The sequence below is a fragment of the Notolepis coatsorum genome (genome assembly GCF_963971535.1).
Source record: "Notolepis coatsorum genome assembly, chromosome: 2".
NCBI lineage: Eukaryota > Metazoa > Chordata > Actinopteri > Aulopiformes > Paralepididae > Notolepis > Notolepis coatsorum.
The window spans coordinates 193,996,603-194,023,705 of NC_140166.1; the positions used below are offsets into that span (position 1 = coordinate 193,996,603).

The 27,103-nt window shown below is 41.5% G+C and overlaps 1 protein-coding gene across 1 annotated transcript in view; it reads right to left on the reverse strand.

Moving 5' to 3' along the window:
• The window catches only part of use1 (unconventional SNARE in the ER 1 homolog), a 35,736-nt gene extending 14,109 nt beyond the window's left edge, over positions 1 to 21,627 (reverse strand). The window contains exons 1-6 of the mRNA XM_084307993.1: positions 21,505 to 21,627; positions 14,062 to 14,111; positions 13,692 to 13,770; positions 869 to 1,021; positions 658 to 673; positions 514 to 544 (exon numbers count right to left, since the gene is read on the reverse strand). Of these exons, the coding sequence (XP_084164119.1) occupies positions 514 to 544; positions 658 to 673; positions 869 to 1,021; positions 13,692 to 13,770; positions 14,062 to 14,111; positions 21,505 to 21,606 (431 nt within the window). The 5' untranslated portion in view covers positions 21,607 to 21,627. The remainder of the gene's footprint in view (positions 1 to 513; positions 545 to 657; positions 674 to 868; positions 1,022 to 13,691; positions 13,771 to 14,061; positions 14,112 to 21,504) is intronic.
• Between the last annotated feature and the right edge of the window lie 5,476 nt (positions 21,628 to 27,103).

The following is a 27,103-nucleotide window of genomic DNA, read 5'->3' on the forward strand; positions in this document are numbered from 1 at the left end:
TCTAGGGACTAAAAGCAGGGGTGTATATTTCCTCTAATATGAGGCAAGACAATGCACAAATACCCCCCTGAACAGGGCTGAATTGTCTCCAAGTATTCTCTCATTTCTAAAATGTTCAACTAGATCAGGGGTTCCCAAACTTTTCAGGCCGCGACCCCCAAATAACGGTGTCAGAGAGCCGCGACCCCCACTATTATAGGAGGTAAAGGAGGTGTCAGATTGAAAAAAATACAATCTTTTATTCAACTTCAGCCCTGATCATAACACCACATATTCATAAGGTTATCCAACTATTGCGCTGCTGCAACTAGAAACACTGGCCTGGCCTGCTTCTATGTTCAGTGGCCTGACTGCATAAAAAAAATAAAAAAAATAAACGTTTAATTATTATTTTTTTTATCATCTGGCGACCCCCACTTTGGGAACCCCTGAACTACCGGGTAGATCACAGTTTTAGTCAAGATATCTCCAATTTTGTTTTATTGGGGAAACAATATAAAGGTCAACCTTTACCTTCTGTTTCGCAAGTCTGTTTCTGAGGTGCCTGTGGAATAGGAAAAAAATAAGTATTTTAATTAATAGTAATTTTCAAACTGTTCTATTTTGGGATATTATAGATGTCTGTGTTCATGAATTAGGCTAAACCATGGCGCTTACCTTTGCCCAATAACCCCTGTGAAATGACAAAGATAGAAAAACATAGTAAGAAGAACAGATGGTAATGTACAGTATTTAAACTTGTCTCAACTATATGAAAGTTCCTAATTGGCTTCAAGTATAGTTGTTGTTGTTGTTGTGTTAATTTTCACAGCAGGAGGTGCAATCTGAATGTTTCTCCAGAATCCTGAGACCAAACACACCCTCTTACCGTGCCAAGCAGCTCGTCCCTCATGTCTCCTGTACACCGGGCCTTGGTCTGCATGTGAACAGTCTTAGTGGCTGGCATCCTCTCATTGGCTATCGTGGGTGTCCGCCCAGGAGCTAGGAATTGATTGGCTAAGGCTTTCTCTGTTGTAGAAGACTGCACACAAGAACACAATAGGATAACAGTCTGTAATTATTAGCCATTTCATTTTCACACATATATTTGTACTAGGGATGAGACACAAAATTGATTCACTTAAGTATCGCAATCACAATCTTTGTTGTGACGCTTTTGCTATCGCCGTCCTGCCTCCTTGATCTATATTTTAACCTCACTAGATTGCCATGGCAAAGTAGCCAGGCGGAACAAAATATTTGTTCCATCACCCTGTGTTTCAGGTGGGGAACATTTAACTAGCCCATGTAGCACATTGTGTTTCAAGACACAAGGACATTTTTCTCAGTTGACTGCATTTTAATGCTGGTCTGGGATCTGAAAAGAACTATGGAAGAGTGCATTCATGCTCAACATCAGCTTATATAGTGGCAGGAGGGCAAAGCCCTGGTTGGTCATAGGTGCACTGCATTGGTAAGATTATTTCAGCTGGCACACGCATGGCAAAGCAAGATGCTTTCATATAACTAGAGTTTTAAGTACATAACTATTGTTATTGTTTGGTTTCCTGCAAGGGCTTCATCCAGAGCTTCCATTATTATAATTTTGTAATATATTTATTTATGATTTTCAAATACAAAATTATAGACAAGACATACAAAAACAACAATGGGGGTGGGGTATAAAGTATAATTAAAAATTAAATAATAAAATTATGAAACACACATGACCTTTCCCCTTTACATGTGCAGACATTCCTGTGTCTTTGCATATATTACACATGCATATAAATATTATATATATATAAAGTGCTGGGGAATGTACTCTGAAAATATAGTTCACCAAACCATGAGCCACACCACAATGAAAAGAAGCCCAGCCAAATACTAACTATTCTCAAAGAAAATTTTGTTTAGTGGTTTTGTTTGTCAAACTAAAAACCACTTAAAAGATTTTTTTTTAAAACAGCTCTGCTACAGCAACATCCAAACTACACTGCAGAAAACACAATCACAACCCGAGTCTGGAATCTCCCATAATTACATACAAGGAGGTTCACCTGAACGAACATGGAGTCAAGTGTGGGTGTGTTTGATTCAGTGACCAAAGCAGATATAACCTCCCTATCTATATATACACAATATAATGTATATAACCAGAGGGGTTCTCAGATTTGGCCTCTAATCCCTGTAATGTATGTTTTAATCTTTTCATGTGACATAAAGTGGAGTACATCTGACTACACTCCAACGTGAGTGGGATGGGGGGTATCTGCTCTTCCAGTTCATTAAAATGAGGCGGCGTGCAAAAGCAGATTTTTTAAAAGCTAGGTCCGAGAGGGACCTAGGCGGACCAGATTGCGCTGTCAGGACACCAAAAGGACCCGTGATTGGGTTTGGGACTATGAGCTGACCTACAACCGCTGTAATCATCTCAAACCAGTGGCGGCCGGTGGGTATTCGCCACTAGGGGCGCTATACCAAATATTTTGTACAGTACAGTACAGTACCACGCAACACTCATGGCAAGACGTGAGCGATTCGACTCACGCTCACGGCAATGAATCGGCTCTTATGAACGAGTCGCTCAGCTGTTACTACAACAACACACAACCAGTCAAATAAAGTATAGTCTAGACTCTAATTCACAACTTGAAACACAATATATAAATAGAAAAGTTAGAAACAAAACTCGCCCGTCTACAAACACAGGCAGATCTCTCCCTCTCTCCTTCTCTCTCTCACACACAGCGCGACGTGGAATCGATTCGTTACACAATCAGACCTATTATATACCAAGAATAACTTCAGTATGAGTACAGGGCTGTACACATATTTTGCATATTGTTAAACGAGCCAAGGCTAGCTATTAAACTATCGATATGAATCGAAAATCTGGGACCCTGATGTAAACAAGACAAACGTCTTTCTCTGGTCTGCATCCCCTTAACAATTGTGTGTATTGAGCCGTACTGTATTGTACCCATTCTGCAATCTGTTAATAAAGTTCTCATTCATTCATTCATTCAAACATAGACGATCTCTCTGTCTCTCGGATCAATCAAATCAAATAATTAACACATGTATGTTGTCATTTTAAACAACTCACCATTCATTCATTATGCATCAGCAGCATCAGAGAGCATTTTAGTAGTTACATTTTCAACAAGATTGCTGCTATTTAAACACTTCATGGAAACGGGGTAACGTTAACCTTATGTCGACTGTAGTATTGTATGACCTCGACATAACGTTTAAACGTTAACGTTACTCCGTTCCATGCACTAAGTGGCCAGCTAAGCTAACGGAGCTAACAGCTAGCAGTAGCTAACGTTAGCTGAAAGCTGTAACGTTACAACGAATCAGCTGTTGATATTATGCGGCATCAGTAGACAACGTATCATGTATTAAACTAGAGTTAAGATCGCTAATCTACCTTGTTGTTGGCTTGTTGATAAAGTATATCCACTCCATGGCATTGTCCATCCAGCCTGTGTTGATGTCCATCCATTGTCCATGCATGTCCACACTGCCTCCATAATATAGCTTGTTACTAGCCAACAAGTACTGAGTGCCTTTGTCCGTGTCCGCCTCGAACAGCCTGCAAACTACCTGGCGTTCTATCGCCATGCTCTAAGACAAACTCTAACCTTAACCAACTTTGAAAGAGTGCCTAAGCTCAGTGTAGTAACAGTTGCTGTTGTTGTTGACGAGTCGGCTGAGTTGCATTCTCTCTCTAACCAACCCGAGAAATGCGGCAATGGAAAAAAACTGGCATCGCGTCGGCCAATCAGAGAGCGTCTCCGCGAAATGCGGCTATGGAAATTCTTCACGGAAGTTCACACGCTGCTGGCTAGACCGCTTCAAATCGCGCTCGGATTCCAACATAATAGTCATATTTCAACGCACAACGCCGTATGCACTGATTGGCTGTGACGGAGACAGCGATCAAACTGTGACGCGCACGCAGAGCGCCATCGCTTCTTGCCCGGGCGAGAAATACGAAAAAATAAAAATAAACGTCACTTCCTGCCCATGAAAACGCTGTTTTTTTTATTTAGATAATAACGTTATATTGTGCATTGGAAATACAAACACTTAAAATGAGTAAATATTATTCATTTTAAAACATGTTTATATTATTTATAGGGCTATAAAACAAAAAACAAAAACGTTTTTTTTTCTTCTTCTCTCATTTAACAGGTGGGTCGGCGCCCTAGCGCCACCAGTGGCAAGCCGCCACTGTCTCAAACACTGAGCTCCAGAGAGCTGATAGAGAGGGACATGCCCAACATGCATGATAATGGTCTGCAGATAACCAGCTATGTTTTGTACATAAATTCAACATAACAAGCTAGACCAGTGGTTCCCAAACTGTGGTGCGCACACGAGAGCCCTCTTGGGGGTGCGTGACATGAATTTAAAGGCTAATGGCTGTGCTATGGTGTTATTTGACTAATAAAAACTAATATACATTATTTAAAATGGGGATTTTCACTGTGTAAATCATGACATTTACTAAACTTACATACATTTTAATAATAAAAAAAAAAATGTATCCAAAATGCACTTTACTTCCTGCCAAAATGTCATAGGCGCTCACGCGACTGGGACCGGTGCGCTATTATTGTGGCAGCGTATTATGCTCATGTGTTTCCCTACACTTCATGCGTTCTTGGAGGGAAACAAAGTTGTCATGGGTGAACCTGTAAAAAGCCTAATAACAGAACACCTCAACCAACTCGCTGAGCAGCTACAGACATATTTCCCACCTATGGATGCATCTCAGACGTGGATTAATTTTTTTTTTTGGCCAATCTGTTTCTGAGTCTATGCATGTAATTCTCATTTTGTTCTTTCGTGTGGTGAAGTATTCTATTTTGTTTGTCATACTTTGGTATGTGTTCTTATTGGATTAAACCTGATGCCTTTAGTGCGCCTATGAATAGACTGTGTTGTCTTTTTTATGTTGGGCATTGGGGGTGCGTCAGCTAGGTCGGGAGGTGACGGGGGGTGCATGGCCAAAAAAGTTTGGGAACCGCTGAGCTAGCGATGCTAATCGTTAGCTTCTAGCTGCTAGCGCTAGCCATCACACACTAGCCAGTCCCCTGTTACTCAGTAACAGTTATCCAATAAGTCAGACAAGGGTAACTATAGACCAATTAGCATTTTAAGTGTACTATCAAAAGTAATGGAAAAAATCATTCATGAACAGATCAATACATATTTAGTGAGAAACAGTATCCTATTTGAGCATCAGTCAGGCTTTAGACAATCTCATTCCACTGAGACTTGTCTGGTGTATTTGACTGACTGCATCAGAAAGGAGATTGATGCAAAGAAATTCTGTGGAATGATCATGTTGGACCTACAAAAGGCCTTTGATACGGTTGACCATAGTGTCCTTTTATTTAAATTGAAGGCGATTGGGTTTAGTGGGTCAGCGTTGAACTGGGTCACGTCATATCTATCAGGTAGGTCTCAGATGGTAGATGTAAACGGGACCTACTCCTCAGCCAAAGTGATCACCTGCGGGGTGCCGCAAGGGAGTGTCCTGGGGCCTCTCTTCTTTCTCATTTACATAAATGATATGAAGAATGCCTGTTCATCAGACCTTTTTCTTTATGCGGATGACTCAGCCATTCTGGTCTCCCATAAGGACTTGGCAGTAGTGGAGAGGACCCTTAGAGCTATCAAATGTGCAGACATGGCTGTCAGATAACAAACTATCTCTTCATCTAGGAAAAACAGAGGCCATCCTGTTCGGATCAAAGAAACGGCTTGGTAAAGAAATTGAAATGAAGGTAAGAGTAGGTGAGAAGCAAATAACAAACAAGGATTCTGTAGTATATCTAGGCTGCATAATGGACAAACATCTTACAGGAGAGGCCATGGCTAAAAAAGCCCACACTAAAATCTGCCAGAAAACGAAATTCCTAGCTAGACAAGGGAAACTACTGGACCAGGCAACACTTAAAATGCTAGCGGGCGCATTAGTACAAAGTCACTTTGACTATGCTGCCACCTCCTGGTTTAGTGGCACTCCACAGGTCCTGAAAAACAAACTTCAGACAGCTCAAAACAAATTAATGAGAGTAGTCCTTAAGCTACCTCCACGCACTCACCTAGGGCCAACTTTCTTTAGGCAACTAAACTGGCTTCCGGTCAATAACAGGGTAATTCACATCAAATTAGGTCTCACACACAAGATAGTTCAAAATACAGGTCCGAAATATCTATCTAATTATTTTAATCGATTCCGTGACAATCATTCATACTCCACTAGAAGGAGCAGTACGGATTTTATTCTGCCAAAATTTAACTCCCTAATGGGCACAAATACTTTTTTATATTCTGCAGCACTGGAGTGGAACAAGCTTCCAGTGGCCCTGAAAAACATCGAAGAGGGGGGACGTTTTAGACGTGCCACAAAGAAATGGCTAGCCTGTGAAGTATAGAATAGCCACGTCTAGGAAGGAGAGGGTAGGGAGTGTTTTTATGGGGTTGGTATATGTTTTATTATGATGATCTATGTTTTATTATGATGCTCTGTTTTAGTATAATTTTATTATGATGCTCTATGTTTTATGATGTCTGTCCATGTCCAAAATCAGGGACCATGATGGAAATAAGTGCTTGCACTCTCATGTTTTTATCCCTTGGATGCTGTCTTTTACTCCACAATAAAAATCAATCAATCAATCAATAACAAAAGATGCACAGCGCTTGTGGCAGGGATTCCAGACAGTTACTACAAGCCCACTGTACAGGTAGACTATAAAGACCCCTCAATGCCTTTTTACTCATGGTTTGAGGCCACCAAGAACAGGGAGGCGCAAAGACTCCCACCTTGACCCAGTGACCAGGTACTCCAGCTGTCTACTGACGGAGTCAAGAGGGTATTTTTTTCCAACATTAACCCTCGGAAGGCTGCTGGACCAGACAATATACCAGGTTGTTTTGAAAGACTGTGCAGAACAGCTTAAGGATGTCTTCACAGATATTTGACATATCCCTCAGTGTCCACCTGTCTCAAGAATGCCACCATAATACCTGTGCCCAAGAAGACAAACCCAGCCTGCTTGAATGACTACCGCCATCATGTAGCCCTCACTCAAATAGCCATGCTTTACTTAGAGCGGCTTGGTTATGCAGCATATGAAGAGACGCCTCCCTGCCAACCTGGATCCCTTACAGTTTGCATAATAGAGCAAACCGTTCTATGGAGGTACTCTAAAGCAGCATTTTTCCACTTCAAGATTTCAAGCCGTTTTGGGCTGGGCTCCGCCCATAAGAGCTTTGAGTGACAGTCACCCACAGTCTGCACTGGCAGACAGAGAGAGACATAGAGAGATTGAGGGGGATACGAATTAATTTCACCGCGGGGGGCATAATCCCATGGGACAATGCATTGGTAACTTGTTTCAAATGACAATATATACCCCTGTGAATATTATTGCACAGATCGGAATACGGGCACGTGCGTGCGAGTGTGCGCAATGATATTTTGCAGCAGGTTGACAGTGATATGAGAGTGCTCCCGACTGCGTGTGTGTTTCCCCCGAGAGAAGCTCCTGCCCCGCACGCGCGATCGAGAGTGTGTGTGGTGGGGGCGGTGCTCCTGTCCCCCTCTCTCTCTCTCTCTCTTGCACGCTCTGTTGGCACCCGCGCCACGTCAACCCGTTTGAAGAAGTGTCGGTATTTCCACTCGCTCTGTTGAGCGAATGGTTGCGCTACAACCAGAGGGGGCATTAGTTATGCTCCTTGCTACGTAGGATAGCGAGTCAAATCAGAATGGCTTAGTTCACTGGGAGAGGATCTTGTCTCAACTGAATTGGAGCAATCCCCCAAAATGAGAATTAGAGACACAGACCCCATTAATACAAACCCCCATTGCTAGAAAACAATGCTAAACACTAGAAAAGGCTATTTATAAGACAGGGGACCTTTAATGTCTGAAGGAGTCGACTGAAGGCTTCTTGTCCTCTGCAAAAGCATGCAATTGGTCCACTGATACATCTTGATATTTGTCTAGTGCGTTCATTAGACGGGTGAAATCCTCTTTCAGTGCCTTTGTGCCCGTTTTCTTAGGCGGTTAGCCTCGCTGGTATGCGCACCATACGACCGCTTCTAGGCCCCTTTGCTTTTGGAAAGAATGAATCTTTTTTTTTTTGCATTCGACTAAGAGGTTGATCGATTAGTCGACTATTCGAGGTCAGCCCTACAATCTTGCCACAAAAGCTGGCGGAGAAGCCGAGGCTGCTGGAAGTGGACACTGGACACCTGCAACTGGATCTTGGATTTCCTGACACAGAGACGGCACACAGTCAGAGTTGGCAGCAATGCATCTGAATCCACCATGGTGAGCACAGGGTCGCCTCAAGACGACATACAGTCCCTTATTGTTCATGCTGCTAACACATGATTGTTCTGCCAGATTTATTAACAACCACATCATACCCTTTACTGATGACACCACTGTCATAGGCCTGATCAGCAGTGAGGACGAGTCAGCGTACGAGAGGGAGGCGGAGCAGCAGGCAGCTTGGTGCAAAACACACTATCTTGCCCTCAACACTGACAAAACCAAAGAGATGATTGTTGACTTCAAGGTAAACCCCAAGCATCATCCTCCATCGACCATCAGTGAGTTCTGTAGTAGAGAGAGTAAACAGCACCATGTTCCTGGGGTTACATCTGACTGATGACAAGACTTACAACACCACACAGCCACCACCAAGAAGGCCCAACAGTGCCTCACTACCCATTGCAGCCATAACCATCTTCTACCCGAGGCACCGTTGAAAGTATACTCACTTACTGCATCACTTCCTGGTTTGGCAACAACAAAGCGGAGGGAAAACACAGGGTAGTGAGAACAGAGGAAGAAAAACACAGACTGAACAGGGTAGTGAGAACAGAGGAAGAGAAACACAGACTGAACAGGGTAGTGAGAACAGAGGAAGAAAAACACAGACTGAACAGGGTAGTGAGAACAGAGGAAGAAAAACACAGACTGAACAGGGTAGTGAGAACAGAGGAAGAAAAACACAGACTGAACAGGGTAGTGAGAACAGAGGAAGAGAAACAGACTGAACAGGGTAGTGAGAACAGAGGAAGAAAAACACAGACTGAACAGGGTAGTGAGAACAGAGGAAGAGAAACACAGACTGAACAGGGTAGTGAGAACTGCAGAGAAGATCCTTGGTGCCTCGCTGCCCTTTTGTGCCACGCTGCATCTGCAGTGGGGGTGGGGGAAAAAATCGATACGTAGTAGTATCGCGATACTTTGCGTGGCGATACTGTATCGATATTTAATTATTCATAAAATAAAAAATAAAAAAATATTTGTATAAGGAAGTTGCATTGTTCATTTCAATACCTGTAATAGTACAGTAGTCCACACACACACATGTGCATTCAGTTAAGTTGGAATATGACTGTAATACAAACAGTTCAGTTTGTCAGGTAAATGCAACACAGATTACAGTGTTTACATCTGTCTGCTTGAGAAAATACCATGTTCTGCAATAAAAATGATTGAAGTGAGATGAACAGACAACAGACTGAACTTTATTTTATTAGATAAAACATGTTGACAGTTTTACTTTGCAGTTGAAAAAAGGTAATAAATAAGATTTTATCAAAAAAAAAAAAAAAAAATTCCGCAATACTGAACGTATCGCAATATATTTAGTATCGCGATACTATCGTATCGTGACGCAAGTATCGCGATAGTATCGTGAGGTCTCTGGCTATTCCCACCGCTAATCTGCAGAGCCTCCAGTATGATCAGAGACTCCTTTCATCCATCCCACAGCCTAGCTTCCCTCATGCAGTCAAGGAGAAGGTACAGGAGTATCAAGGTCCACAAGGCTACTAAACTGCAGTCAGACTCTAAACCTTAACACATTGGGTGCCACGCCCCCTTCCGGGAAGTGCATAGGCCTTGCCGCCCATTAACCCCATGTAAACGCTCACCTTGTTTGTAGAGCCTATATTTTATATTATAGCTATGGATCTAATAACGCCGTCGATTGTCAGTGGGTTTCTTCCGGTCAACGTGCAAAAAACTGATTATTTTTTCTCATCTATACATTTCCATTTTATACCGTGGTGAATATGAGTATAGTGGTAGAGTGATCCTGTCTAATTCCAGGGAACTCCGTCAAAACAGCCCTTTAGTCAAATCCACTTATCACATTGCCATTTTTCGCCTGATTATCTAATCATCCTGAAATCAACGCTAGATTATCGTTATTATGTCTCCTCGTGCATACATGAAAGGGGGGTTGGAGCGGGGCGCACCTCCGTGCTGTGATCACTGCCAACGGGACACAGCACACACACAGAGCAATCACGGGGAAGAAAATATCGAATCAACGCAATATTGGTAATATATCTATATAGTCCTTACCTGGTCTCTGGTGTACTGCAAAAAGAATAATCCAATTATCTGATCGCCATTCCAGATATCCACAGTGATCCCGTCTCCGACCTTATACCGGCACATGAGTGGGCGGGCGGGGTCAGTTGTCCAAGCCATCCCTACAAGCGCTTGTTTTGCCCGAGTGTTTAGGACCCGCCCCCCCGCCGCAGCTTGGTAGAGAAAATAAACTACATAATTTCAAATGGAGTGCAATAGTGGCCGCAAGGCGGTAGGCGGCGGTATTGACCGTCTGCGATCTCAGACACATTCAGTACAGCATGCACAGGCTGCCCCGATGAATTATGAATGGCAATAGCGAATAAAAGAAATACCGAAACAGAAACGTAGATCTACGTTTCCGGCACTCAACGGTCGGGCCACAGAAACGTAGAACTACGTGAACAGCACAGAAAGTGTTAATGGCTAATGTAAGCTGCTGTTATGTGAACTGTACTTTAAGCTACATATATTTTTATTGGCCATTACCATTTTATTTATTGACCTTTTACTTACGATATCTAGTGACTATTTATTTACCTTTGCACTGCAATTATAATTTTTTGCCTGGTGTTTTTAAGCGAAACGTTGTCGTTAGAAGTGCATAGAAATTACCATTAAAAAGAAATCTTAATCTATTTATTCTCAAAAAAAGGCAGTTGAGGTTTCCCTCATTTGCAACAATGTTGAGATTACAGGCATATTTAAAACAGATAACACAAAGTAGGACTGCTCAATTATGTAAAAAATCCTAATCTCGATTATTTTGATTGATATTGAAAACACGATTATAAAACACGATTACTCATTGATTTGAGGACATCATATGATGACGACTGAATTTGTTTTACCTTCTCGACCAAATGGCTGCCTTTCTGTCATGTTCTACAAATTACCAAAGATTTTTCTAAATAACATGAAAACGTGCCGTGGCTCCCTCCTCCCTCTGGACATAGTCAGCCGAAACTACCGTTTGGCCTTGGGGGGGGGGGGGGGGCAGAGTGCACCGCTGTGAAGGAAGGGTGTGCTGCATTTACAGCATGAGACAAAATGAGAGTAACACGGCATGCAGCACAATCATCGTTTTATCTCGATTATCTTGTTTTCATAATCGTTAGAAGCCAAAATTGTAATTGAATCGCCCTGTCCTAGCACAAAGTAAAAATAAGGAAAAGATCATTCCAAGAAGCTGGGACATTAAAACAGAAGGCTGACTTTCCAAGCTCAGTCTGCACTCTGGGAACCTTAAGCATTAGCCAGTCATTTCAGCCAGATAGGGTCCATATTTCCAATGTAGCAATGTTGTGATATAAGATGGTAATTTCCCTGCAATATGAATAGAAAGATACTGAAGCGGGTGGTCAGGTGGCGTAGCGGAGATTGCGTTCGTCACCAAACGCCGGAGTCGCTGGATTCGCCTGTTCGAATCCAGCTCACAGCTCCGGCGTTGTCACCAGCTTGGCTGGCCGTTCACACTAATACAATTGGCTGTATTAGAGGGTGGGAAAGCTGGAGGGGTGGGTCCGGGTCGTTGTAAACAGCGACTCCTACAGTTCGGTCGGGGCGCCTGCTCAGCGCGGATAGGATCTAAGGGGGGTAGTGTGATCCTTCCACACGGTACACCCTCTCAGTGAGAGTCCGCGCTGCCAGGTGAAAAGAAGCGGTTGATTGGCTAGACGTGTGTCGGAGGAAGCACGTGATAGCCTCCACTCTCCCAGACCGACTGTGGGGGGTAAGTGCGCAGCGACCAGGAAGGGGATTGGGAATTGGCATAACGACTAACATTGGGATGGGAGAAAATCGGAGGAAAATGGAGGGGGAAAAAGATCAATACAAATTTTAAAAAATAAAGATACTGAAGCATCAGGTAAAGTTAATCTGACTCATAAATATGCTTCGTCTCTGGAAGGAAGTCGGTTCTTTTTTACCATGCTCCAGTGTAAGTGAACAAAATAAATTGTAATATTGAATCACAATACCTCAAGAATCACATAGTACATATTATTGTATTGTGATGATAATATCGACTTGGGAAGACCCTGCCGTTTCTCATCCCTAATTTGTACACCTGCCCTGACCTAATGACATTCTCTTTGTTCTAGGTACTTTTTTAGTAAACATATAATGACAAGAATATCAGTAGGCTGCCATGTATTGTATGCACACTAAATAAATAAAGTCAGATTTCTCTTTTAGTATTGAATACACTATGTTTGTTCACTTTGTTTCAATGGTTGACATTTTGGATTTGTGGTCGAGAGATTATAAACAATATTCAAGTATTTGTAATTAGTTATTGTAGAGGTAATTTCTTCTCAAAACTGCCCAGTGGAGCTTTAAGTAGCCACCTTGACACTTGATTAAATACATGAATAGATTTCTGTCCATACATACTCCAGATCCTTTCTATATAGGCTCCATTGTTTATTCACCTGCTTTATTCATTTTCATGTGGTGCAGACAAAATTGTCCTCATGGGAGAAAATAAAGGTTTACCTTGTGTTATATTATCTAAGTGAAAAGACAATACTTAATGTGCCTCATTTTGTGTTGGAGCATGAATAGTTTGAATCATGAATAGCAACTAGAGCAAGTGGGGTAATAAGCAGTGTTTCCCCTACCATTGCCTTGAAGGGGCGGCCCTACTTTTTTGTATTAAATCCAAAGGAAAAATATATAAAATCTGAGAAATCCAAAAACAGGAAAATTAAAAACAGAGGAATCTGAAAAACAGGAAAATTCATATCTGAAAACAGGAAAAGATCAAACGGATTTTTTAGGGCCCTAGTTAAGATGAGTTAATAAATTCACTCTGAAAATCTGCTCCGCTCTGATAAACTGACTCTTCGATCCGAGCATCCAGTGAGCCCTCAGAATTTCCGAACAACTTGAGTGAGCTCACTCCGACACTGGTTGTAAATAGTTATGAGTGTTGTATATGCCTCCCTTTATTGTAAATAGTTTATATGTGTGTTGTCACTACTGTATAATTGTAAATAAGTTAATTCATGTGTTGTGGCAGTTAATTTATGTGCAATCATTTCATTTCATCTCAGTGTAGAGAAATGCACCGATACTAACAACCGCCTTACTGCGTGCATCTATGACAACACTGTTGACACCACTTCTGTGACACGCGTGCCCCACGACAACACTAGTAGTTTCGGGGGGCCTACCGGCTACCACCCCCCTGAAAGAAATCCTAGGAGAAACACTGAATAAGGCACTACATTATTACAAGTAATGGAATCACAACACATTCTGCTTATGGAAAAAGTGACAGTACCAATTTCTCTGCCTCTAGAAGTCCCTTCAGGAAATCTACTTTTCTTGTGTAGTCTGTCAGCACTTCTGGAGCGGGTTTGCTGGAGAACAAAACAAAAATAAACATTACTGAATTACTGTTAATAACACCTTCATTAAATGAACTACTTGGCCAACACAACATGTACCTTCATAATGGTGTACATTAATATTACTTTCAAGTGATATTAAGGATTTGTTACAAAATACTGAACAACATACTAAGGAAATAGCCTAGCTATCAGCTAGATGTGCAAGAGAAGCTTAGAGATTTGCCAGGTTTTTGTGGTTATTGGATAATAGAAATACTGAGCACATGTGTAAACATAAAACTGTTATTGACTGCAGTTTACCTTGGGCTCTTCCTTAAAGCCACCATCATCTCCTCCAGGGCACCAACATACTACAGCAGAGAAGACAAAGACCATTGACTTAGACTGATGTCTGTCTGGTTTTGATTGATTGAAAACTTTATTAACAGATTGCAGAATGGGTACAATACAGTACGGCTCAATACAAACAAACAACTGCTAAGAGGATGCAGACCAGAAAAATACTTTAGTCTTGTTTACATCAGGGTCCTCCATTTTCAATTAATCAAGACATTTATGACATACGAGACATACAAATTAATATACAGTACTGTGTAAGAAAAAGATCATAAACAAATATTTACATCCGAAGGGGAAGAAACTGTACATTGGAGGGGGTTGGGTGGGATTTGGACATTTACCGGGGCCAGTTTCTAATTGCAGCCACCCGTAGGTGCTCTTTGAGAGCGGTTTCGAAGGAGGGTAGGGATTCACATAATTTTACGGCTGTGGGTAGGGCATTCCACATTATTGTTGCATAATTGCGAAACGTGTTTAGTCCCTTGTTTGAGCCGAATCTGGGTTGAACATGATTTGTGGAACTCTCTCTGGTGTTGTGGTCGTGGAATTCACTGACCTTTGGTTTTAAATCTTTTTATTTTCATGAGGTTTCACATTCAATCGACAGATCTACAGAATGTTCAGTGTCACTCTCATGAACAATTTTCACTGTGCTCCCCACTCAATCCATTCTCCCATCTCTCACTCACGCTTGCACACACTGGGACATACACACACACACAAATAAACAAACAAACAAAAAAGACAATAAATAAATCATAAGTAAATAAGTAATAAGTAATAAAAGTGCAAATGTCGGTATTGTAAACAGTTGCAAAAAAGGAGGTAGGGACCGCACTCTGGGAATATCGTTGTTTTTATTTGTATGCACAAGTTGTAGTATAACGCACAAAACGCTTTCAGCCATCCGGCCTTCATCAGTGTGCAAATGACAATTGTGACAAACAAACCTTAACTAGGCCATACTTGACAACATACAGGTGGGAACAATCTGCAATCAGTCAACAGGCTAGGTTAACGTCATGATTAGTAATAGGGCTAGTTTGACAGGTAGATATCATCACAGTAAATGCGTATGATGTAGGGCTGCAACAAATGACTAATTTGGTAGTCGACTAATCTGTCGATTATTTTTTCGATTAGTCGACTAATCGAAAACCAATTACGGTATGTAAACAAAAAAAACAAAAAAAGATATATATATATATTTTTTTAAACTACCTATCTTTGTGAAAGTGGCTTCTCAGCTCTGGTCCAGCTGAAGACAGAGCAGAGGAACAGATTGGACATTGAGCATGACCTCAGAGTTGCTTGTCTACCATCACCCCAGACTTTGAGACTCTTGTCAGGACCAAACAACAACATCATAACAAGATGATCCCATAGCAAATTAAAATAATGACTCATGAAACATTTGAATTTGGATCTTAAGCCACTTTAAATGAAAATGTATTTGAAGAACAATACAGCAATGACTCATAACAAGATAAATAAATTAAATAATACAAATTAAAGTGGAAGTGTACTTTAAATAACTAAAAAAATTATAATAAAAAAGAAAAATAACTAGCAGCATCTGCCCCCAGCACCGCGGCTGATGGGGCTGTAACTTGGTCCAGGACCAGGAGGGTGACGTGGGACAGCTGTAAGGGGAGAGGGGGATGAGTCAGATCAGACAGACTTCTAGGTCTTTTGTTTGCTGTGTGTGAGAGGAGTCCGTGTGTGTATGTGTGTATGTGTGTGTGTCTTACTCTGATCGCTGTGTGAGTGAGAGGAGTGTGTGTACTGTGTAATTGTGTGTGTCTTACTCTGATCGCTGTGTGAGTGAGAGGTGTGTACTGTGTAATTTGTGTATGTGTGTGTGTCTTACTCTGATCGCTGTGTGTGAGTGAGAGGAGTGTGAATGTGTGTGTGTCTTACTCTGATTGCTGTGTGTGAGAGAGAGGAGTGTGAATGTGTGTGTCTTACTCTGATCGCTGTGTGTGAGTGAGAGGAGTGTGTATGCGTGTGTCTTACTCTGATCGCTGTGTGTGAGTGAGAGGAGTGTGTATGTGTGTGTCTTACTCTGATCGCTGTGTGTGAGTGAGAGGAGTGCGTGTGTAATGTATTGTGTGTCTAGTCTGATCATCATCTCCTGCAGCTGCAGGGGAACAATGTTTTCAATGTCGAAAATTTGCTATGGGATCATCATGTTATGATGTTGTCTGGAACCCTGAGAAGCCACTCTCACAAAGATAGGTAGTGCACAGTGTTTTTTTTTTTTATTTAAAAATTAAATAAAGTTATTTTTTTTTTTAATGACTAATCGACGCAACAATTTCTCGTCAACGATTTTTTATAGATGTCGATTATGTCGACTAATCGTTGCAGCCCTAGTATGATGGCTATGTATGAAACAACAAATTAATACATATTACAATACAATATTTACAGACCTGTATGGAATAAAAAAGACAGTACATTGGGGGTATCAGGTTGTTAGACCATTCATTAAACAGTGTACTAGTTTTTTGCTCATACAGTAGATAATTTAGGATAGCACCTAAAGGAATGGAGCCAAAATGGACTCTTCATTCATCCCAGATGGAATACATAGATTTGAGCCGATGTCAATACAATATAAAATTTACAAATCTGTATGGAACAAAAAAGACAGTACATTGGGGGTATCAAGTTGTTAGACCGTTCATTAATCAGTGTACTCGTTTTTTGTTTATACAGTAGATAACTTAGGATAGCTTTCACCTAAAGGAATGGAGTCAAATTGAACTCTTCATTCATCCCAACTGGATACAGATTTGAGCCGATGAATCCATACACATTCCCGTTGCAAAAGAAGTTGTTCATGGTTACCACCCCTTCTATTAAGAAAAACCATCTCTAGACCTATGCACTTGAGGTCATTGATTTTATGATCCATTTAGTTAAAATGTCGTGCCACAGGGGAATTAATGTCGGTCCGCTTTATATTGCTTCCGTGTTCGTTCAATCTGATTTTAAATTTGCGGGATATCTGTCAAATATAGTATTTTTTACATGGGCAGAATAATAAATATTTTATGTGCGTGGAATTACATGTTATTAGCGATCTGATCTTGTAATTCTTCCCGGTGTGGGAGTCGTGAAATGTGTTTGTTTTGATCATGTGGCTACAAGATGTACATGATCTACATGGGAAGCTTCCATGAATAAAAGGCTCTGGCTTTGAATACGAGTCCGCTCTAACAAGGCGGTCCTTCAGGTTGGTAGCCCTTTTATGTGTAAAGCGTGGAGGGTGTTGGAAGCGATCATTTAAAGTTCTATCCGATGATAGAATGTGCCAGTGTTTTATGACTGTGGACTTGATAACGTAACTAAATGGATCATAAGTAAGGACATAATTAATGGTGCCTGATGTTCTGTTTCTTTCTTTCTTCCGGAATAGTTATTTTCTTTCAATTTGGTTTACAGTGGCCATGGCAGAGTTAAGACACTTTTCATCAAATCGTTCCAACATATTTTCACTTTCGGAGTGGAACTCCTCCTGAGAGCTACAGATACGTTTGAGTCTGTATAATTGACTTACAGGCAGGCTTTTCTTTAAAGGCACCGGGTGGTGACTAGAAAACTGTAGGAGATTGTTTTTATCCGTTGGTTTTCTGTAGATGGTTGTGGCAATTAGGTTATTAACTTTAGTTAGTTTTACATCTTAAGTGAATGGATTCTCGGCTCTTTTCCATACTAAAAGTGATGGATTCTACACAAGAGTTTAAATAAGACAAAAAAGATGACAGTTCTATCTCGTTTCCTGACGAGACCATGAAAATATCATCGATAAATCGAACAAAATATTTGATATAGGGTCTATATAACGTATTGTTGTAAATGAAGTCCTCTTCGAACTTACCAGTGACAGGTTATAGCACCCGGTTGCTCACTTATCGATGCCCACCCCGACAGGGAAGGGTCCGGGCCGCTGCGTGTTCAGCTCCCGTTCCCAGACCCGACCCTGCGGGGGTGGGGTTTGACAGCCACGCGCAGGCAACCAGGCACTTACACGCAGACAAAGAGCCTCAACAGATCAGCTAATCTAATCTGCTCAAATGCCATGTCTGTTATATTAGATATGACACATTTATAGGACTATATTATGAATTTCCAGTTGAGTATAGAGTGGATTCCAAAGTTCTTGAAATAAGTGACCCTGGTTATGCTTTTCAAGCGTTATCTTTTCTAAGGGAAGAAACTGAGATATTTGTTCTATGAACATATTGAATGTTGGTGAAAGTTCATTTTACCAAGTTCAAGTTTCTTTAATATTTGTCATACAGAAGTACAGAATACTTTTATACAAAATGCTTCTTACTGTTACGCTCCAGAGACTGTGCAAGACAAGATAAGTATGAAATAAAATAACATAGTAAAATTAGAAGTAAAAAAATGAGGTCACAGTGTTCAGTTTAGACATATGTACAATGTTCGATGCAGAATAGACGTAGTTACCATACAATATACAATACTGTGCAGTGTACTAATATACAATACTATATAGTGCAAGGCAGAAATGGGACGAGGTGCAATTTAGGTACAATTCACAGTAGGTGTACGAGTTGTAGTGCAAATCCTTTATCAATAAATATAAAGTGTAAAGTGTGTTTGTGTGATCTAAAGTGTGGAGAGTGGGTGCTGCAGTGTGTTGTTTGTTTGAGTGAGTGTGTGCGTGTGGGTGTGTGTGCTGTGTGCATTTGATGGTTGTTGCATAGTGTTTATTGTTCGTTTAGCAGCCTGATGGCCTGGGGATAGAAGCTTCTTCTGAGTCTTTCTGTGCTCGCCTTAAGACTCCGGTATCGCTTGCCTGACCGCAGCAGTTCAAAGAGGCAGTTGTTCGTACCATAGGCAAAGTATAATTTTTTTTGCAAAAATATGTTATGGATACCAACAGTCTGCATTTCTTTTGGTCTAAGACAAGTGGCAGTTTGTTATATTATTTAATAGATGGACACATGGGGATAACTCAAATTCCAGCTCCATGACAGATTTAGTAAGTAAAGTGAATCTTGTTCCAGAAATGCTTCAATTTGCCACAACATATGCAGAAATTTTCCTTCTTTAATTTTACATCTTGGGCAATTCTGTGAGTTTTCTTTTGAGATTGTGTGCATTTTTACAGGAGTAAGGTAGAATTTATGAATACATTTGAAATTACTTTCTTTGATCTTATTGCTTGTAAAGGGAAATAAAATTCGATCACAGATGTCTTGCCAATTGTTTTCTTCAAATTTCGTTGCCAGGTCCGTCTCCCAGCACCTTAATAGAGCTGGGAAGACTGTTTGGCAATCATTCAGAATTTCATATAGTTCACTGATTGGACCTTTAATTGTGGATGAGGTAGTTAGTTTTTCTTCCAATTCTGACATTTCAAAGCTTAACTTGTTTTCTTTAGTAAGTGAACTTACTAATTGCCAAACACGTTTCGCATTTATGCCACATCAATGTGGAACGCCCTACCCAAAGCTGTAAAGGAATGTGAATCACTATCCCACTTTCAAAACCACTCTCAAAGAACACCTACGGGAGACTGCAATTCGAAACTGGCCCCCGTAAATGTCCTAACCCAACCCCCTCCAATGTACAGTAAATTACCAAGTATGGTTCTGTCAATATTCCAATGTACAGTTTTGCTTATACAGTGTTCCCCCCCCCCCACCCACCCCAGTCACGGTCCCTGCGATCCACGGACACTGGTCAGCTCTCCATTGCCCGAACCAGACTGCGGACCTTCGGGACAGAGCTTTCAGTGTGGCAGCTCCCACCCTCTGGACCTCCGCCCCGCCCCAACTCTGGACTCCTCAAAAAACTGCTCAAAACCCACCTCTTCAACCCCTAATTTCTCACTTTATATATGTTGTGTCTGTCCACTATGTTTGTTAATTTGTACACACAATTGTTAAGGGGATGCAGACCAGAGAAAGACGTTTGTCTTGTTTACATCAGGGTCCCCCATTTTCAATTCATAGTGACATTTATGACATACACAACATACATGATATCATGACATTTATGGCATAGGGACATACATGACATACAGGTATATAGTACTATTACATTTGTGACATATACGATATGCAAATATACAGTACTGTTACCCATAGATCCTAACAGAGAATATATACATGTGATGGGGAGGAGACTGTACATTAGGAGGGGGTGGGTGGGTGGGAGATAAATATACATACAGTGGGGAGAGAATATACATACGGTGGGGAGGAGACTGTCTATTAGGAGGGGGTGGGGGGGTTTGGACATTTACGGTGGCCAGTTTCGAATTGCAGCCTCCCGTAGGTGCTCTTGAAAAGGCGGTTTTGAATGTGGGTAGGGATTCACATTCCTTTACAGCTTTGGGTAGGGTGTTCCACATTGATGTGGCATAATTGCGAAACGTGTTTAGTCCCTTGTTTGAGCCGAATCTGGGTTTAACATGATTTGTTGAGCTCCCTCTGGTGTTGTGGTCGTGGTATTCACTGACCTTTGGGAAGTATTTTGACATGTACATGGGTACCTTAGTCGTATAGTGTATCTTGTAGACCAGGCCCATTGCAAGTTGCTGTACTCTGCCATCTACTCTAAGCCATCCTAAGTAGTCAAAGTGGCCAGGGGTGAGGTGGGTTCTAGGAGTAAGGTCAAGTAGTAGTCTGACCAGTTTGTTTTGTGATGTTTGTAATCTTGTTTTTAGCGCCTTTGAGGTGCTTTGGTACCATGAGGTGCAAGCATAGTCGTAGTACCCTTGAATGAGTGCTGTCATGTTAAAGCCAAGCCCCTAATCCATATCAAAATAGTATGCCATATTGCATTAGGTCTAAACGTGTCTAAGCTTTTAATGTAGTCAAAACAATGCAGCTTACAAAGCAACATGAATTATTCGAGAATTAAAAGCAAACTGTTTTGAGAACCTTTTTCAAACCAACAACAGAACCCTTAATCTTGAAAACAAATGGACAAATCTGTGATTATTCAACCAATCAAATGGTTGTTCACGATGATAATGAAAAGCTTAATTAAAGTTACCAAGCGGCCTACTACACCATGACACAAGACAGATAAATGTTAGTGATCTCTCTATCTTAGTTAGTGATCTGCTTATTAGTGTTGCATCACATATTTTGAGCACAACAAGCTAGCAACTGTGTAAGTTACCATGCAAACGGCTTTTGGTTTTGGAAAAATGGTAGAAAACGAATACGTTTAGGTAAGAATTATACATATAATTTGAAATCACTAGTCAGTGACGACGTGGCTATCTGACTGGCTTGCAGTTGCAGCGGTGTCAACAACGCTTTTTGACAGTCATGCTAGTTAGTAAAATATATGCGACCTAGAGTGAGCAAAATTGCATTGGTTAATGATGATTACACCAAACACATTTACCTTTTCTAGCCTCCATTCTGTTTCCCCTCGTTTTTCAGATGCAATTGATTCGCAACGTGACAATAATCTGATAAAATTAATTTCTAACCTAGACGATGCCATCTTTGAAACTGTCTGATGACAATAACGTCGCACGGATTATACGTAGTTATCGTGCGTGATTACCAAACCTAGCCGCATTTCTGGCAGACGCTCTCTGATTGGCCGACGCCAGTTTCTACACTGGTTAAGCTTAGGCACTCTTCGAAGTTGGTTAAAGGGGAACTATCTTATAAATGGCCTTTTTGAGTGTTTAGCATTGTTTCCTAGCTATGTGAACTTATATTAATATGATCTATGTCTCAAAATTCTCATATTGGCGCATTCTTCCAATTCTCCTCTCACAATATTCACCCTCACTGAACTGAGTCATTTGAAAATGTGATGATTTGTGATGTCATAAAGACACCGCTGCATGTTAATGTTGAGATACAAGAACAGCTGCACACAGGCCCCTGCACCCCAGTCCACATTAGCTCAAAACGGCTCGAGATCTTGAGGTAGAAAAATGCTGTTTTTGAGGACTTGATTAGAAATACAAAACAATGAATAAAAAAAATATATATATTACAGAAGTGTTCCATAGACTCACAGGAATTGTGTAAAAGTGCCCAAATAGTGAAAGAAATAGTAAAATAGTTCGAGTTTAGATTTGTCTTAGAGCATGGCGATAGAACGCCAGGTAGTTTGCAGGCGGAAATGGGCAAAGATACAGCTCGTCACGCGATTGGGCAAACATGTCAGTGGCCAATCAGAGAGCGTCAGTCAGTGCCAATCAGAGAGCGTCTGCCAGAAATGCTGCTAGGTTTGGTAATCACGCTGCCAGTTTAAATAAGGATTTCTACTTCCGGTATGAAATGGACTAGAAATATCAAAATAAAAGTCACCATCACAATACATTATACAAGGTTTTCTGAGTGACATGTATATTAACCAAAGTTAAAAAGAAAGTAAATGAATGACGAAAGGTCTGAACCTGTTAAGCCTTAAGGTCCCCCTATAGGGGATTTTTTTTCTTTATCATAAATCGATCAATAGAGACCGTATTAAATCCCCAATTATCATAGCATGGGGTATCATTGGAAAGCCACACTCATTGGCTACAACCCTGTGCAAAGATTTTCGAGATCGCCAACCGATTGACGGAGCTAGAGCCCCGGGAGTCGGGGTGGTAATGTGTACTTTTGCGTACTTTGGGGCACGCCTCACATATCGGCATGTAACTCGAGAACCTCTGAGCGGATTTTGTCACCTGAAAGGGCAATCGACAGGCAACAAATAGGGCTTTAATTCTAATTATATATTGTATTAAAAGAAATGCACACCTGAGCCACTAGAGGTCGGCAAAGAATCGTCCACATGTGGGCCCTTGGATGTTAAGAGGTTAATGTTAATTTTTTTTTATTTGAGCCAAGAGTAAATACCATAACCCTATCAAAAACAGTAGTCAAAGTGTATATTTTCATTTTTACCAATGTTTTATACGATTTATCGGAAATACGAATTTATCGGAAAATGCTAATTATCGTAAAAAACGCAAGGAAATGACTAAATCCAGATTCAACCCTGCCATTGGAAAGAGGAGCATTTTCCCTATCCATAGATGTATGATTTGGCCATAATAAGGTCAAGGTCAAGTTCAAGGTCAAATATGAATTTATAATTAAAATCGATTATCATTAATTACTGTATCTACAAATCCTTCTGTTTAATCATCTTCCCTTTATTCATTTGCTTAGATTTTTCGTACACATGATCTCAATAAGGTGGTGAATGAGCTCAGTGAGCATTTTCTCCTACCCGTATCAATTTTTGATCAAAGATGCAAAAATCATAATTTATATTCTCCTTTTCTTCATTACAATTTACTCAGCCTAGAAACAGACACAATATTTCTGACACTGGAAATACATACCCCCAGTTCCCTAGATGTTCCTAGATACCAAGAACATGCAAATTGACCTTGCAGAAGTGGAGCAATCTTCCATTTACTTAGGCATGTACCTTTAGGCGAAAACTAATATGGTCTGGTTAAATTCCCGGATGCCCCCTGAATTCGCTACATTGGTGTCAGAAGTGGGATGGTGGACCGTGAGGCTATTGGACGCATGTGTGCCCAGAGGTTGACAGGGGGACACGCAGCCGCTTCCCCAAGGAGGGGGGTAGTGTAACGACCAGGGATGCCTAGACTCGCTAGCCCTTGGCTAACAGGTCGGGACCCTTTAGTTGACTGGTTAGTGCTGTTGCCTGTGGTCTGGGCTACCTGGGTTTTATTCCCGACTGCATCCTGAATTCGCTACAATATAATTTATACTGTACATTTATTTAATATTGTATGTAAATCTCAGTTATAAGCCTATAGGCTATAGGAAAACGAAACAAAAGAAGACTCGGACACAAAACATGTCACATAGGTGGAGGAAATCGTCCTCGATGGGGGATAATAATAATAATAATAATAATAATAATAATAACTGGACTTTGAAGAAGTCTTTATTCGCCATGCAGTGACACACACATACGATGATAGTAGGTTCCCAGACAGAGAAGACAGAGACAATGGGTGGAAAGCAAGAACAATAATTTTATTTGACAGATGACAATGAACACAGGAAATGTCCTTTTTTCTTATCTTCCTTAATAATAATAATGCAGGACTTTTTAGAAGTCTTTATTCGGCATGGAACGACACACTTGCAATGGCACACACACACACAGGAACACACACACACGCATTGTTTTTGGGTCGCCGATGCACTTGACCCATCCCATCGTCCTTCCCCCCCAAGGGCAGCCGGGAGCAGATATGGGGCGTCTGCAAGGTACCGCGCCCCGGGGACCAATCCAAGTGCTCCTGCCCGTCTTCGTCAGGGACGCGACAGCGTCAGCGATCTGTTGTGCATGTTTTTCCATTGGGTTTATCTTATCGGGAGGGGAAACCCTTGCGAGCACGGGGAGAACATGCAAACTCCACACAGAAAGGCCTGGGAGATACTCAGATACCCCACCTGGGTACCTGGCAACGCGGAAACATGGTCCCCAAGCGGGAATCGAACCCTGGACCTTCTTGCTGTGAGGCGACAGTGTTAACCACTACACCACCGTGCCGCCTTCCTTGCTGAATAGGATTTCGGGGCCTTCTGGCGGACATATGCAGCACTGTGGTGTAGTGGTTAATACTGTCGCCTCACAGCTAGAAGGTCCTGGGTTCGATTCCCACTTGGGGACCAGGTTGCCACGTTGCCAGTTACCCAGGTGGGGTATCTCCTGGGCCTTTCTGTAACATTTATGACACACAGTACTGTTACATCCAGACATTTATGACATACAAGATATACAAATATACAGTACTGTTTATTTACAGACAGAGTTTCTAAAAGAGAATATATACATTTGAGGGGGAGGAAATTGTACATTGGGGGGGGGGGGGGTTGGACATTTACCGGGGCCAGTTTAGAATTGCGGCTTCCCGTATGTGCTTTTTTAGAGCGGTTTTGAAGGTGGGTAGGGATTCACATTATTTTACGGCTGTGGGTAGGGCGTTCCACATTGTTGTGGCATAATTGTGAGACGTGTTTAGTCCCTTGTTTGAGCCGAATCTGACCGACCTTTCCATCACAGTCGAGAATGCAGCTGTGACCACGTCCCCGACCGCCAAGAACCTTGGTGTTGTCCTCGACGACCAGTTGAACTTCTCCACTCACATCGCAGCGACAACCAGAACCTGCAGATTCCTCCTGAGCAGGGGTGTAAAAAGTACCCAGAGATTATACTTAAGTGAAAGTATGGGTACCGTCTAAAAATCTGACTCAAGTCAAGAATGCACATCACACCTTGAATACATTTTGTTTTTAATTCCCTGGCTGGAAGGAAATAAAAAAGGCTTCGACAGATACTTCAACCAAAACATTTATTACAAAAAAAATTAACTCAAAGTAGCATACATTAAATGTGATGTTATTCATCCTGTGACTTCTGCTGCAATAGTGTGATTATTGTTTGCTGCTGGCTACTAATTTCTTGAAGTTGAGTAGTGATTTGCCAAAGACCGGTTAACAGTTTATTTTCAAAAGCTCTCCTTCTCTCCTTTTGCCTTCTCCAGCACTCCTGATCTGGCCTCACCAGTGACTCCAATGCAGCGGTCCGTCTCTCCGAAAGGACAGGAGACATGATGCGTCTTTTATGACGCATAAATCCTGATGGCTGTGGTCAACAGGGCTGGGCAGGGCCGTGGAGGGACCAGGCTGCTCCTTAGTGACATCTGGAGCAACAGAACCAGGCGTCTCCTCAGAGAAGCAGGGTAGTTGCACAGAGGATGTGGTACTGGTCAGAGAGGAACTCGTCTTTCTGGGTGCCTGGTGGTGCTTTCCCAACCCCACAGTTGCCAAATATGTCATCCATTATCTGTGGGAAAAAAAGAAGCTCCAACTGGAAATGCATTAACAAACTGCACTTACCGCATAATATTCCCATGTTATGTTCCCCTCTCTGGTTGCCCGATTGTGGTCTAGCATGTTCCCAAGTTTTTTGCACAGCTTGTCATTTGAGAAGTGGTATCCATGCGTTTTGAATTCTTGTTCCAGTTTTTTGTAGAAGGCCATTTTGTTTCTGTAGTAGAGGTGTTGGTTGGTTTGTGAGTTCCAGAAGTAGCAATATGGTGTCGTTATGTCTCGGGGTATTGAACCCAATATGCAGATACAGAGCAAAGATAGACAGGTCTTGTTCAAACCCAGTTTGGGTATATTTAATAAAAATAGAATGGTATTCAGTCAGGGGTCGATACACGGGGGGAGCACTCGTACAGTCCAGGGGCGTGCGTGGGGCAGGAGAGTCAGACAGGCAGGGGTCGATACACGGGTACGGAATAGTCAGCCAGGCAGAGATAAAAACGGGTGCAGGTCCTCATACGTTCCGGGAAAAGGCAAGGAGAGTTTGTAAGGCAGGCAGGGATCAGAGCACGTCTTGTCGAGAGGCCTAAACGTAACATAAACATAAACTCAAACTAACACGGGTAACACTTACTAGACGAGGGAACTGACAGAACACGGCATGGCAAGGGATCCAGGGAACAGAACATCAAGATAGCAACAGACAACAAAAGACAATGAACGCACACAGAGACCAGGCAACATAGAACTAATATACACAAGGCTAATTGACAAACGAGACACACAAGGGCTGATTATAACGAGGAACACCTGGGAGGGGAAAAAGACTGACAAAGACTACAAGAACTACAACAATGGTAGACAAGAGACACATGGGACAGAACATGCAGACTATAGACTATGACTAAACAGATAACACAATATTGATTGTGTTAGATTGAACTGTGGAAGATATCATACATTTATTTTAGGGTGGACTCAATTTAAATGGCCAAAATACTGCTCTGATTCTCTGAATTAAAAATAATAGATGTTGTAGTAGTACATATTAGATGTTGTCGTTATGATGTTAGTTCTCAATGACTAATGCAAAGCTGGTTTGATATTGGATATTCACATATTTGACATTCAAATTTCATCTTCAATACCTCTGTCCCCGTCAAAATATTTAT